At 41.8% G+C, this 14,554-nt stretch overlaps 1 protein-coding gene across 1 annotated transcript in view; it reads right to left on the reverse strand.

The window, feature by feature from the left end:
- The window catches only part of PLEKHA8 (Pleckstrin y domain-containing A member 8), a 36,342-nt gene that overhangs the window by 19,456 nt on the left and 2,332 nt on the right, over nt 1-14,554 (reverse strand). Inside the window, exon 4 of the mRNA XM_051219604.1 lies at nt 13,412-13,536. Coding sequence (XP_051064547.1) covers nt 13,412-13,536 — 125 coding nt within the window. The remainder of the gene's footprint in view (nt 1-13,411; nt 13,537-14,554) is intronic.

The raw sequence follows: 14,554 nt of genomic DNA on the forward strand, positions 1-14,554 counted from the left end.
ATCAAATGTTACAACGAAAAAGCTGTCTAATTCTTCCTAATTTCCAACGAATCTCTAAAAACGATTTGGTTCACCAGTGTGCTTGGTACCTGTGTGGTTGCGTCACAGGATTGAGCTGTACTATTCAGATTGTAGCGTTAAAACCTATACGGTGTCTGGTTCTCCTGTGAAGTGGGATTGAGCTGTACTGCTCGGTTTATAAAATTTAAGCCTGGGTGGTGTCTGGCTCTCCTGTTAAACGGGGGTGAGCTGTACTGTTTGGGTTGTCACGTGAAAGTCCAGATGGTGTCTGGTTCTCCTGAAAACCAATGTAATATTACCCTGGCCCATAAGGGTATATTATATAACTGTGAATAGCCACCAAATGCCCTGGTATGGCCGAGAATGGGGAGAGTCCGCTCTCCCTCTCCAAATGCTCTCACATGGCCACGCGTATACAGCCTCTGCCAGGGAAGTCCTACTCACTGCCTTCTCACATCACGGGGGTGTTGTTTACGAAAATGAGAGGACGAAAAGCAAATGTCCGGAGCTTTAACCGGATCCCAAACCAATGGTGCACACGGGCTCCAGTATCCTCAATAAACAAATGGCGTATGAACCAATCGTTAGTCACCGGCTTCCATGGGACTGCATCTCCTTACGATGCTCCACTGCCTTGTGGGTCAGACCTTTAGGTCAAAGGCTCGAGGTAAGGCCCCCTAAGAAAACCACCTGTTTCGGTTTGGGCACCCAGGGAGTATTACAGCCCTCACACATATCGAATGAGATTTGTGTGGCGCATATGTATTTGGTGCCTCCTTGTACCAATATCTATGTGTTCAAATAAATGATAAATAAAATAAAAACGATTAGTTTGCTACTTAAACTATACAAGATAATCACTATTTGAAATAATTTCACATTTATCATTGAACAATAGTTTACTATTTGCTTTTTTTAATTATAACAAACATACCAAATATAAAATTTACTTGTCCAAATTCCAGTTAAAATATATTGACATTAAATAATTAGTAAATACATATTAGAGAATGTTGACTATCATTATACTACTTAAATATTAGTCTATAATGTGTTAATTACAACATAACATAGATCATGATAGATTCGATTTCATAGTTTTTTTTTAATAATCATTGGGTTATTTGACAGTTCTTAAAATATAGTAACCATTGAGTGAATTGTTTTATGTCAGAGGGGTTTTATGAATATGATAGTAATTTCAATGGTTGAGATCCATGAGTCAATTGAAGCTAGACCATCATGGAAAACCTGGAAGTACTGAACGACTGTTTCTTTCTATTGTGGAACTCCGCAGCAGTGCGCATTTTAGCTTGATACCTTTTCATAATGTACAGCCACAACTCTACATATAAAAGAACTTAAAATTTTAATGTATCATCAGAGAGTATATGTAACCGTTAAATTAGTGAGTTGTAATTGACCGGTTTACACTTTTATTTTTACATTTACTATTTCCAATAATTATGTACTCACTATTATATAACTACGATCTGAGTTACTCTGAACTAGTTCTAGTGAGAAGTCGTGAACTATGTAGTTGACTTAATCATGAATGAAACAGTTACTGATAAAAATTGTATGAAAATTAATGGTTGATAAACAGACAAAAAGAATCAAAACAATTATCCAGCAATACAGCTAAGAGTGTTACTTAAAATAACATAGCGTCAGATCCGGAGAATATTAGGCGCAACATAATGATAAAACCTAGTTTATTATTTGTTTTTTCGTGATAATTAAAAGCTTAGATGACCCGTTGATATATTCTTTATTAATTGACACACTTAAAAGGTACAGATTTATGTACTTGACTTCCGGCTTCACTCTACACGAGAGAGCTAATGATACTACTATCCGCTTGTCTAAACACAAGTAAGTGAATTAGGGTTCGAAGTTGTAAACTATTGGCTAAAAATTGATTGCCTTAACCTCTGATCCACTGGCTAGTTTATAAAATAGTTACAGTTGATTCATACCTCTTCCAGAGTTTCTCCATCAAGTGTGATTGTGTTGGTGTTTTCCATGTTGTATTTAAGGATCTTGCTTTTACCCTTGTGTATGTTGAGATGTACTGATGCAGAGACTGTTGCTACCCTGGTTGTCTTAACCTGCATTTGCTCGTGTTGGATAAAAGGACTAGGTTATATGCGAAGTCCAAATCGTTTGGTTAAATGTAAGCTCGTTTATTTAAGAGTTTCTCAAAATATTCTACATATCTGTTACTCTGTCCTTGAATTTCAGTGATTGGCTTGTCTTCTTTGTCCTTGACCAGTCTCTCTGGTTTACTATATTTTCCTGCTAGTTTATTCGTTGTGTCATATAGCTATCTCATATTTCCTTCTCTTGAAGCTTTTTCCACTGTCCTTGCTAGCTCTTCCACTTATTTCTGCTAGTCAGCTCTAATGCTCCTCTTTACTTGCTTGTTTAATTCTGTATATTCAACTTGTGCTTTGACTTTCTCTGCTCTTGTTCGGCTGTTGTTAATTGCTGTCTTTTTGTTTTTTTTCCTTTCTTGAATCTTGTCCAGATTTTCCATAGAGATTCATTCCTTATGATGATACTTCTTGCGGCCCAGCACCTTCTGAAACTTTTAAGTTAGTGCTTATTTGATCCGTTTCCAGTTGTCGCCCAACGCAGTTTCTTCTTTCAGTAGAATCTCTAATGCTTGGAACCTGTTGTTGAGAGTTATCTTAAATTCGTTGAGCTTATCAGTATATCGAAGGAAGGCTGCATTGAACCTATGTAATACTGTTTCCCCAGCTGTCCAGTGCTTCTTTAGCTTCAGTTTCATCTTGAAAACCATCAGAAGGTGATCTGAGGCTATGTTAGCTCCTTTCCTGGTTCTCACACTCTCCATTGACCTTGTGAAGTTTTTACTGATGCAAATACGACCCATCTGGTTCTCCGTGGAGTGGTCCGGTGAAATTCACGTAACTTTGTGTATGTGTTTGTATGGGAATATTGTGCCACCTATAACCAACTTGTTGAATGTACACAGATTTGCAAATCTCTCTCCATTCTCGTTCCTTTCTCCTAGTCCATGTCGCCTCACGATATCATCATATCCGGTGTTGTCCATTCCGACTTTGGCGCTTAGATCTCCCATCAGGATTGTCAAGTCCTTTCCAGGGCACTTCGCTATGATGAATTGCAGATTCTCGAACTGATACTTATCGCTGTCGTTGCTGTTATTAGTGGGTACATAACATTGGATAAAATTCATCGTCATTCCCTCCTTTGTTTTGAAGATCCTAAATCCGTGAGATTCACATCCTGTAAGTGCATTTCGTGCACCTTCGAACAACATCTGAGCAACTCCCTGAGTGTGCGGAGCATTTTCCTCTTTCCAGCATCTCTCCCGTACCTAACCTTCGCCGTCCAGCTTGGGTCCAATAGGTTTCGCCGATTTCGAGTTACGCCAAGTTGTCTCATCATTTCCGTTTCTGATTGAGATCATGAACCGATTGACGTTAGACCACCACCTTTGGAAACCTGAAAGCACTGGACGGCCGTTTCGTCCTATCGTGGGACTCCTCAGCAGTGCGCATCCACGATCCCGCTCGCGGGATTCGAACCCAGGGCCTACAGTCTCGCGCGCAAACGCTTAACCAACTGGACCACTGAGCCGGAATCCGTTTCTATTTGGCTGGTCCTTATATTCCATGTACCTACAAAATATGTTGCTCTGGTTGTTAGAATGGACATATATATATATATATATATATATATATATATATATATATATAATAGTCCATAAATTAGTCTTGATAGTTACCATGCCTTTAGTCTTCGTCCGAATATAACAAAAACAATATGAAATTCACTTTGTAAATTCACTGGCGTAAAAGTTCACTCATCGCTTTTCCCTCCCCTAACTCTTAGTACAAATATTAGTATTTTTCCCCAACTTTTATTTCTGCTTACGTGAATCTATCGGTCAACCTCATATTAAAGTTAAAATGACAAATTATAATACTGACAGAAGCCTTGTATCCCCATTTGTTTTTCAACTTTTCCACTTTTCTTATACGTAACCGAACATACGAACAACTTTTCTACAAATTATTTGATATATATATAACCGTTTGATTAGCATATATGTGTTTTCACCTATCTTCTTTTCCATTAGATGTGATAGTATTGTGAGCATCTATTTTTCTATGTAATTGAAATAAACACTTTAAGGTAGCAGGGAGTTAATCACAACGAATATAGAACCTGGTAAATATGTGTACATCGGTTCAAGTTGCCAGACTAAACATCAATGTACAGTGCAATGAAATTATTAAGATCAATACGTGAATAGTAAATTTATTAGTAATATTGAAAATGATTAAACACATAGAATAGAAAATATAAAATAGATTTGAGACCAAAGATTTAAAGCAAGTTAGAGTCTGAATGCATCTTCATTATAATCAATTCTAAACTATGTCACTCATCAATATTTCTAACCACTGACTGTGGTTGTAGGAAATCAAAGGGAAAACCATGGGATAAAGTAATCAATAATATTCGAGCTTATTTGATGGTCTTACTTTTCTGAAATGTCGAAATGGTATAGCAAGATGCGTGTGATACAAAATTTAAACTAATTAGTAATAGATTTTATCCTCTCTATGACTAACTGACTGATATGTAACTTGTTAAGACAGCGTTTATTGAACAATAAACAGCCCATTTATTGAATATTAGTAGTAATTATCTAGTTACCTTAAGAAGAGAGAAGACAGAAACGTCTTGTAAACTAGTGTTGGGACAGATTATAGTTATTGTTAGAATCACTGAATAGGAGCACCATAAAAATGTTTTTCAACATGGAGTTTTAAAAAAATCAATACATTAATGCGAATAGAACATTAAGAAAATGGAGACTGAAAGAGGTGTGAATTGTTACAATAAAACGGAATTATATAAAGAAAACACGTAGAAATAGTCAAGGGCCGGAACAGTCCGCTTTCCCTTTGGGCTAAAGGCTCGAGCTGTGCGCCTCTTTAAAAAAACCACTTCTGTTTGGGCACTTGGGCAGTATTCCAACCTACATACAAGTTCGATGACGTGTGGTTTATATACATTTTGATACTCCTTTGAACCAAGGAAATAAGTGTAATAAATGAATTAATAGAAACGGGATAGTACTATCTCCTCTAACTGTGGCCCAAAAGGAATAATTTCACGAATTCTAACGCAGTAACACCCCAAGGTTACTGCTGTCTAACTCTCAACTGTAACGAGTTAGACAGCTCAGTGGATAATGCATCGGCGTCCAAAGAGAGAGGCACTGGCATGAACATCAACACTGAGATGCAGATACATCCAGCTGGCGATTCCCGAATAGGATGAAACGCGCATCCTGGGTCCGAGTAATAACCACTACCATCACTATTTAAAAAAGGTGATTCCTACAAGATATCTAACAGTTATCTAACATGTTTATTTATATTACAACAAGCTTATTTATTGTTTAAGGATAAGGAGAGAGAAACTTTGATAGAAGGATCTGCCTCTGTATTACAAGAAACGTCAGAATTTGGAGGGATGGCCACCAAAACCTCTGGCAGATAGCATGTCCAGTCTTCCGTTTTCCTGAGTGCCCCAGTTCTCGGTGTACCTGCTCCATAATATTCTGAACCTGTACACGTGGTACTATCAATAGTGGCTGTTTTGATTCGCTGACTATAAATAACGTGTCTTCATACAATCCTAGACTGCTCCAATTGGCACACAGACGGCGCGTCGCCAAGGAATGATCCTTCAACTCTGTCATAGATGGTTTATTATTGCCATGTAGTTGCCTCTGGTAAATAAATCGCAGATCACGGTCTGCTGCTTGAAGCGACGGCCAGTTGATATCGGGGGCTGTGCTAAGAACGGCATTAATGGTATCAGGAGAATAGGGTATACGAGATAGGGAATCGGCGTTTGTGTGTCGGCTTCCGGGTCGGTATTCGCAAGTAAAATCAAATTCCTGAAACCTCTCCTGCCAGCGCGCTACCTGACCTTCTGGTTCACGGAATGAACGAAGCCACTGTAGTGCACGGTGATCTGTGCGTACACGAAAGGGTCGTCCTAAGAGATAGTGACGAAAATGTTGCAAAAATTTTACCAAAGCCAGCATCTCTCGGCGCGTCGTAGAATACCGTATCTCTCTTTTATCTAGCCGCCGACTAGCATACGCTATGACCCGTTCCTTTCCGTCTTGTGCTATTTGAGACAGGACTGCTCCAATAGCTGATGAGCTAGCATCTGTATCAAGTATGAACTCACCCGCTTTATCCGAAGTGTCCGGAAAAGCCAGTATGGGCGGAGCAGCAAGAAATGACTTCAAAGTGTTAAATGCGTGTTGGCATTCTGTGGTCCACAAAAATTTTCGTCCTTTATGCGTCAGGCGATGTAAAGGTGCTGTCAGGGATGCGAAATCGCGTACGAAACGTCTGTAATAAGAAGCGAGCCCCAGGAAGCTGCGAACATCCTCGGCAGATTTCGGTTGTGGCCAGTTAATAATGGCGCTTGTTTTTGCCTTATCCGTTGCTACTCCATCTTCCGTAATGCGATGCCCCAAAAAGAGTACTTCTTTTGTAAGAGTCGACATTTAGATGGTTTTACTTTTAAGTTGTGCTGCTTAATACGTTGTAGAACTGCCCTTAAACTGGCATTATGCTGTTCCGGCGTGCTGCCATACACAATAATATCATCCAGGTAAATTAAGCACTTGTGTGGTACGAGACCATATAGAACTGTCTGCATCAATCGTTGGAAGGTGGCTAGGGCATTAGTTAGCCCGAAGGGCATCACTTGAAATTCATATAGACCATTGGGTACTATAAACGCGGTTTTTTCTATCTTGAGGTCGAACCTCCACTTGCCAATACCCTGATGTTAAGTCTAGAGTCGAGAACCAGCGAGCGCCTTTCATAGCATCTAATGTAGCATCAATCCGTGGAAGTGGAAAAGAATCGCGTTTGGTTATAGCATTAAGGCGTCTGTAGTCTACACACAGTCGTAGGGAGGAGTCTTTCTTTTTCACTAAAACAATAGGCGATGCCCATGGTGATGAAGATGGTACAATAATCTTTTTCTCTAGCATATCTTTCATCATTGATTCTAATTGAGGCTGGTAATGTACTGGTACTCGGCGAGGTGGTTGACGTAATGGCATGTGATCACCTGTGAGGATGGAGTGCTGTACAGTGGTCGTCCGATTTCCAGAGATATTCTCAGAGAAAACGGAACTAAATTGTTGGAGTACATCAGTGGTTGCTCGACGGTCTTTTTCACTTATTATTTTATTATCCTGTACCTGACGTACAATCTCTGCAATTCCCACCTGGGCTACGGTTTCGGTTGGCATTTCCTGGCGTTGTAGTTGCACGACAACCCCGCCAATTTTAGCTTCCGACTTATTCATGTCTATAGAGACCCGATATCTTAACATGAAGTCAACCCCGAGTATCATGTTCCAGGTCAGTGTGGGGCAAACCAGGAATTCATGTCGAAAAGAGTTCTTGTTTATTGTTAGCTCTAACCCTATCTTAGAACACGCAGTCAAGGGGTCTCCGCTCGCCGTGATTAATGTAGAGGAGCACTGTTTACGCTGAGTGCTGTAGTTAAGTCTCTGCAAGAAGTCTTCCTTAATAAGGGATACTGAAGCTCCTGTGTCTAGAAGTATGTCTAGCTCGATGTCTTGTACTCTACCTTTAAACGTAGTTGGATTGACATGATTAACATAGGACGATAAATAACCAAAACGCCGCTTACCTGGTTTACGGGGGCGGTTGTGACCGCATCTTCTGGCGTTCCTGCCAAACCTTTTGCAATATATACAGTCGGCTTGACGCCCACTGTAGTTTCCCTATGCTGGTTGTTTATTCCACCTCGAATTTGACTGTCCGCGCGTAGCACCTCGGCCGGGAAGGTCAGACACAGCCATTGCAGTCTGGCAGCTGTCCAGGCCACTAGATTTTGTAGCTCGTTCCACAGTCGTTACTGATGATGAATGTGCACTGGATAAATTCACTAGTTTGTCAGCTGCCAGGAAGCGTAATGTTGTTCTTTTACGTCAGACGTATCGGTTGGTGGATTTCGAAGAAAGTGTTCTTTAAGTGGTCCGGGCAACAGGCCTTCGACAAAACGTGAGCGTATTAATTCTTCTCGTCCCATCGTATCTAAACGAGGAAATGCTTGTACTGCGACTTGCTGCAGGAAATGAAGATAGTCTATTGGACTCTCGCTTGCTTTCTGGTGGAGGTGCCGACGGAAAAACGCGAGGAGAATCTAGACGAACCCCCTCTGATTCCAATCACGGCTGCTCCCGGTTCAACCACACGCCAACCACAACTGCTTGAAACGTCGTCAGATTACTCCGTTTGGAAATTTAAAGTCACAGCGTACCTTCAGATAGTTCCATTGACCGAATATTTCAACTATCTCGTTTCTTATCTGAGCGATGAAGCGATACGCAGGGCTATAGCGAATGGTTTTGCGACCAGTAACACGCTCTCACGAAACTGGAGAATTCTAGACGACTGTTTTTCCATGCCCGTAGGCACCCAGCAGGTGACAATTCAGTTTTTATCACGCCACCAGAAAGCAAGCGAGAGTCCAATAGACTATCTTCATTTCCTGCAGCAAGTCGCAGTACAAGCATTTCCTCGTTTAGATACGATGGGACGAGAAGAATTAATACGCTCACGTTTTGTCGAAGGCCTGTTGCCCGGACCACTTAAAGAACACTTTCTTCGAAATCCACCAACCGATACGTCTGACGTAAAAGAACAACATTACGCTTCCTGGCAGCTGACAAACTAGTGAATTTATCCAGTGCACATTCATCATCAGTAACGACTGTGGAACGAGCTACAAAATCTAGTGGCCTGGACAGCTGCCAGACTGCAATGGCTGTGTCTGACCTTCCCGGCCGAGGTGCTACGCGCGGACAGTCAAATTCGAGGTGGAATAAACAACCAGCATAGGAAACTACAGTGGGCGTCAAGCCGACTGTATATATTGCAAAAGGTTTGGCAGGAACGCCAGAAGATGCGGTCACAACCGCCCCCGTAAACCAGGTAAGCGGCGTTTTGGTTATTTATCGTCCTATGTTAATCATGTCAATCCAACTACGTTTAAAGGTAGAGTACAAGACATCGAGCTAGACATACTTCTAGACACAGGAGCTTCAGTATCCCTTATTAAGGAAGACTTCTTGCAGAGACTTAACTACAGCACTCAGCGTAAACAGTGCTCCTCTACATTAATCACGGCGAGCGGAGACCCCTTGACTGCGTGTTCTAAGATAGGGTTAGAGCTAACAATAAACAAGAACTCTTTTCGACATGAATTCCTGGTTTGCCCCACACTGACCTGGAACATGATACTCGGGGTTGACTTCATGTTAAGATATCGGGTCTCTATAGACATGAATAAGTCGGAAGCTAAAATTGGCGGGGTTGTCGTGCAACTACAACGCCAGGAAATGCCAACCGAAACCGTAGCCCAGGTGGGAATTGCAGAGATTGTACGTCAGGTACAGGATAATAAAATAATAAGTGAAAAAGACCGTCGAGCAACCACTGATGTACTCCAACAATTTAGTTCCGTTTTCTCTGAGAATATCTCTGGAAATCGGACGACCACTGTACAGCACTCCATCCTCACAGGTGATCACATGCCATTACGTCAACCACCTCGCCGAGTACCAGTACATTACCAGCCTCAATTAGAATCAATGATAAAAGATATGCTAGAGAAAAAGATTATTGTACCATCTTCATCACCATGGGCATCGCCTATTGTTTTAGTGAAAAAGAAAGACTCCTCCCTACGACTGTGTGTAGACTACAGACGCCTTAATGCTATAACCAAACGCGATTCTTTTCCACTTCCACGGATTGATGCTACATTAGATGCTATGAAAGGCGCTCGCTGGTTCTCGACTCTAGACTTAACATCAGGGTATTGGCAAGTGGAGGTTCGACCTCAAGATAGAAAAAAACCGCGTTTATAGTACCCAATGGTCTATATGAATTTCAAGTGATGCCCTTCGGGCTAACTAATGCCCTAGCCACCTTCCAACGATTGATGCAGACAGTTCTATATGGTCTCGTACCACACAAGTGCTTAATTTACCTGGATGATATTATTGTGTATGGCAGCACGCCGGAACAGCATAATGCCAGTTTAAGGGCAGTTCTACAACGTATTAAGCAGCACAACTTAAAAGTAAAACCATCTAAATGTCGACTCTTACAAAAAGAAGTACTCTTTTGGGGCATCGCATTACGGAAGATGGAGTAGCAACGGATAAGGCAAAAACAAGCGCCATTATTAACTGGCCACAACCGAAATCTGCCGAGGATGTTCGCAGCTTCCTGGGGCTCGCTTCTTATTACAGACGTTTCGTACGCGATTTCGCATCCCTGACAGCACCTTTACATCGCCTGACGCATAAAGGACGAAAATTTTTGTGGACCACAGAATGCCAACACGCATTTAACACTTTGAAGTCATTTCTTGCTGCTCCGCCCATACTGGCTTTTCCGGACACTTCGGATAAAGCGGGTGAGTTCATACTTGATACAGATGCTAGCTCATCAGCTATTGGAGCAGTCCTGTCTCAAATAGCACAAGACGGAAAGGAACGGGTCATAGCGTATGCTAGTCGGCGGCTAGATAAAAGAGAGATACGGTATTCTACGACGCGCCGAGAGATGCTGGCTTTGGTAAAATTTTTGCAACATTTTCGTCACTATCTCTTAGGACGACCCTTTCGTGTACGCACAGATCACCGTGCACTACAGTGGCTTCGTTCATTCCGTGAACCAGAAGGTCAGGTAGCGCGCTGGCAGGAGAGGTTTCAGGAATTTGATTTTACTTGCGAATACCGACCCGGAAGCCGACACACAAACGCCGATTCCCTATCTCGTATACCCTATTCTCCTGATACCATTAATGCCGTTCTTAGCACAGCCCCCGATATCAACTGGCCGTCGCTTCAAGCAGCAGACCGTGATCTGCGATTTATTTACCAGAGGCAACTACATGGCAATAATAAACCATCTATGACAGAGTTGAAGGATCATTCCTTGGCGACGCGCCGTCTGTGTGCCAATTGGAGCAGTCTAGGATTGTATGAAGACACGTTATTTATAGTCAGCGAATCAAAACAGCCACTATTGATAGTACCACGTGTACAGGTTCAGAATATTATGGAGCAGGTACACCGAGAACTGGGGCACTCAGGAAAACGGAAGACTGGACATGCTATCTGCCAGAGGTTTTGGTGGCCATCCATCCATGAAGACGTTGCCGAATTCTGCAAAAATTGTAGCACGTGCTATGCTATCAAGTCACCCCGACAAATACGTCGTGCACCCTTAGTTCGAATGACGACAGAAGGTCCGCATCAGCGAGTTGGCATCGACATTATGGGGCCACTCACAACATCAAGGGACGGAAACCGTTATATCCTAGTTATGGTAGACTATTTCAGAAAATGGTGTTAAGCTGTTGCTATACCACAACAAGATGCCCTCACAGTCACTCGTGCTTTCATTGATCATTGGGTATCCCGGTACGGCGCTCCCCTTCCACTCCATTCTGACCAAGGCTCAGCTTTTGAAAGTCATCTCGTCGCTCAGATATGTCGATTATTGGGAATCCGAAAAACACACACTACCGCATATCATCCAGAAGGTAACGGCTTGGTGGAAAGAACCAACAGGACTATCAAAACTCTCTTACAGTCGTTTATCAATAAGTCGTCGACGGAATTTCGGGATGATGTGATACCAGAATGTCTGTTGGCTTACCGCGCATCAGTGCACGGATCTGCGGGATTTTCACCCGCGACCCTACTTTTTGGACATGAATTGCGCCTACTCGTTGAGCTGCAAATACCGTTGTTACCATGCGAGGCCCAAGATCATGTAGTATACATCCGTAACCTTCGCAACCGCCTAGCCGACGCCTATAGCTTAGTGAAGATCAACTTACAAAATGCCAGCAGGCACCAAAAGGATGTGTACGATCGCAAGGCGAACGGACCTGTGTATAAACCCGGAGATCGTGTGTGGCTGCACCGCCCTTTGGCTCCACCGGGGACATGTAGCAAGTTCCATCACCCTTGGCAAGGACCTTATGAAGTGGTGTTTACGCGGCCCCCCACTACATTCGTCTTACGTAACCTCCAACGACCCCAAGACGATGTTATTACAGCACACTACAATCAATTGAAGCCCGATAGAACAACGGTGCACTTAGATACCCCGACCGTCAACCCGCCGACTGCCGTCAGCCATTATGAAGTGCCACCAGAGGGAGGGGCAGCATACTCATGTCCAGCACCAGGCACTGAGGACAGTGCCTCATGGAGAGAGGGGGTAATGTAGCAGTATCAAAAACCATTACGTGTGACTTTATTAATGCAAGTTTGTTTTCCTTGTTTCAGGGCAACAGAAAGTGAACGTACTAGAAGAGGAAGAACAAGCCTTGCGCAAGTTAAACCTGCGAGATAATGAGTAAAACCATTTTGTAATAGACTTCCCGTTTTTGTACTTAAACCGCGTAATTCAATTTTGAAATATATCTATGTTGTGCTCGTACGCCGTGTTCTCACTTGAGTAGCATCTGTTCGTTCTGACTGTCGTGTTGTGTTTCAGATCGCTCCTACTCGCAGATCAACGCTAATAGTACGTGCTACAAATTGGTGGCGGAGGTGGGATTCGAACCCACGCCCTATTACGGACTGATTAGAGAAAAGAAACATTACTTCTGTTTTAAGAAGTATGAAAACTGACTACAAACCATATTCAGTGAAACTCATGATCGATGATCTCCGTCAACTTCTTTGTTTTAAAAACCCATAAAACACAATTAGACGATTAACTCACCATTTATCTTGATACAAATTACCCGATAACAAATTTACACCTGTAAATGATCCAAATATGTTAATTACCAAGCTAATAAACCCGGCCAACAGAGTAGACAAGACAAAAAAGTCGCTTAGTACGCTGCACATATATATGATTGCAATGAGTAGGGAATATACTCAAGGTCACCGGTGTTGAAATTAGCTAGTGAGAAAGATGTCATGATCACAGTGGATGACAGCCAGCTCGACCCATCAATATACATCGCTCAAATTCACTTAAGAAACTGCGATTCCTGCTTTTATTAGATTCATTTACAAGATGTTTATCAAATGTTGTATCACACGTGTTTGTGAAAATCCAGTACACTACTGTGACCAATACCCCTACTGATGTATGGAAATACTTAGATTGAACTCAATACTGAGAATAGTGACTACAGTTTTTAAAAAATTTAGTAGAACGAAAACCAACGATAAAAACTTAAATCAACGGAAATTAGAAGACCAAAAACTTACATTCATATCTGGGACCGTACCTTCTTTTAGTTCACTTTGAATCTCTTTAACTTGTTGTACCATCAAATTATGATAAAGACGCAATTCAGAACGATGATTATCGATTAATTGGGTCTGTGAAGGTTCTAACAATGAATAAGCAATTTTTCGTATTAAATAATTCGCCAGTCAGTAGGCTTAATTTCGATTTACTTTATTATTCCACTGATTAAATTGAATAAGAGAACCTGTGTCTTGCGAGCTGATTAAGCCACGTTTATCATATAGTGAGTAATAAGACTACATGGTTAATAAAATATTATTAAATGTAGATCGACTCATGATTTTAATCAAACACAACAATCTCCACAACTCCATATTGAAAAGTGTAGATATATTGAAAACGATTATCTGAACGGCTGAAAGTCGGATGTATAAAAAACAATTTATTTCTGCTCTGAACAACTTAGGTTGTAAACATATTTCAGCACCGCATTATTCATATTATAGATAAACTAATGAATTGGAGTATATATTCCATTGCTACTCTATGTGATATGTATTACGTAGCCCCCAAATGCCCTGGTATGGCCGAGAGTGGGGACAGTCCGCTCTCCCTCTCCAAATGCTCTCACATGGCCACGCGTATACAGCCTCTGCCAGGGAAGTCCTACTCACTGCCTTCTCACATCACGGGGGTGTTGTTTACGAAAATGAGAGGACGAAAAGCAAATGTCCGGAGCTTTAACCGGATCCCAAACCAATGGTGCACACGGGCTCCAGTATCCTCAATAAACAAATGGCGTATGAACCAATCGTTGGTCACCGGCTTCCATGGGACTGCATCTCCTTACCATGCTCCACTGCCTTGTGGGTCAGACCTTTAGGTCAAAGGCTCGAGGTGTGGCCCCCTAAGAAAACCGCCTGCTTCGGTTTGGGCACCCAGGCAGTATTACAGCCCTCACACATACCGAATGAGATTTGTGTGGCGCATATGTATTTGGTGTCTCTTTGTACCAATATCTATGTGTTAAAATAAATAAATAAATGTATTACGTAGGAGGAATTAAAAGTAATCCTCACATAATTTAAGGATCCATGGCTTACTGATCAAAACACTCAACTTCAAACAGTTCAGTCCTAAATTTAAATCCCACCATTTCA

This window comes from Schistosoma haematobium, chromosome 7, assembly GCF_000699445.3.
Source record: "Schistosoma haematobium chromosome 7, whole genome shotgun sequence".
Lineage (NCBI taxonomy): Eukaryota > Metazoa > Platyhelminthes > Trematoda > Strigeidida > Schistosomatidae > Schistosoma > Schistosoma haematobium.